Source organism: Oryzias melastigma, linkage group LG5 (genome assembly GCF_002922805.2).
Source record: "Oryzias melastigma strain HK-1 linkage group LG5, ASM292280v2, whole genome shotgun sequence".
NCBI classification, from domain to species: Eukaryota; Metazoa; Chordata; class Actinopteri; order Beloniformes; family Adrianichthyidae; genus Oryzias; species Oryzias melastigma.
This window is the reverse complement of record NC_050516.1, coordinates 23,545,413-23,546,675: the sequence shown is the minus strand read 5'-3', so window position 1 is coordinate 23,546,675 and position 1,263 is coordinate 23,545,413. Positions and strand designations below refer to the sequence as shown.

The window sequence follows — 1,263 nt, the reverse complement described above, 5'->3', positions numbered from 1 at the left end:
CCCATCAGTAGCCGGGATAGGCTCCGGCAACCCCGCGACCCCGAAAGGGATGAAGCGGTCAAGAAAATGGATGGATGGATGGATGGAATTTGGAAGATTTCAATTTCAAAACTATGACTTTTGCTCTCTATGTATTAGCACAAAAATCACTCCAATATGAACATTTTAGTCACTTCGCAGCGGTTCTCTGGCTGCAGCCAGCCTCCCAGACTTCAGTGGAGCTCGCTCAATACGCCGGCAGACAGACAGCGCCCTGCGGGGAGCGGGAGCAGCCTGCTCGGGTCTCCTGAACTAATATATTCTTATTATTTTTGTACCCCTCTCAGGTTAATGCGGAACAGCCTTCAAACTCACAGATACACAGCGGAAGTGGCTGTAGAATTTAAATTTTTTATAGATTTTTGTAAACTTCTTACAATAAATAAACCTGATCAACATTATCTGCGTCTTCCATTCATTGGAAGTGTGACATTCAGACACCCACAGCATGGTGTCTAGCTCTGGATTACATGTTTGACAGGAGGTGAGCAGTGAATTCACCGTGTGGCGAAAGGGGGCGGGCCACCGGTCTGCAGATCAAAGGTTGGGGAGCTCTGATTTAATGGGAAAAACTATGGCAACTGAAACATCAGTTTTTGACGCGGAGGTCTTAACCATACGTCAATATGTGACGACTTGGAAATGAGAATGTGTTGATTAGGGGATCTCCCCTAATCAAATTGGCACCGAATAGGAACCAAAACCAAAGAACCGATTTGGCACCGGAACCAAATAAAACCCAATCGATGCCCAACCCTAGTCATCATTCAACAGAAAAGACGACTCAGTAAGACTTTACTAGGAAATATTAATTACATCCTGACAGAATAATCAACATATTTAAATCTATAAATCCATATCTTTGTATGAGTAAAACAAATGAAAGTTGTGTTTGGATTGCTATATGATCAAGCGCTTAAAGGGGTTTGTTTTGTTCCATCTTTCAAAATAAAGATCATGCTGCAGGAAACACCAATAAAACATGCAGAGAACAAACTGAAATGAAAGGGCCTAGATTCAAAAAGTGCGTTCAAATGAATCTTCTTTTTGGCGATATTTTAAAGCGAACTGTCTGAATTCTGGAGACTTCTTTAGGTTTAAAGGAAATGCATGTTTGAACACTTACATGTTTGGAGAGGTCTGGGCTCTTGGAGTCAACATCATACCTGAAGGATAAAAGAAAGGAAATAAATGAAAAAAAAAACATTTGTATAGATGTGATGA

The 1,263-nt window shown here is 41.3% G+C and overlaps 1 protein-coding gene across 2 annotated transcripts in view; it reads right to left on the bottom strand.

The window, feature by feature from the left end:
- Positions 1-1,263, bottom strand: part of LOC112139875 (copine-5) — a 77,714-nt gene that overhangs the window by 4,227 nt on the left and 72,224 nt on the right. For both annotated transcript variants that reach the window (XM_024262713.2, XM_024262715.2), the window contains exon 6: positions 1,166-1,205. In XM_024262713.2, coding sequence (XP_024118481.1) covers positions 1,166-1,205 — 40 coding nt within the window. The remainder of the gene's footprint in view (positions 1-1,165; positions 1,206-1,263) is intronic.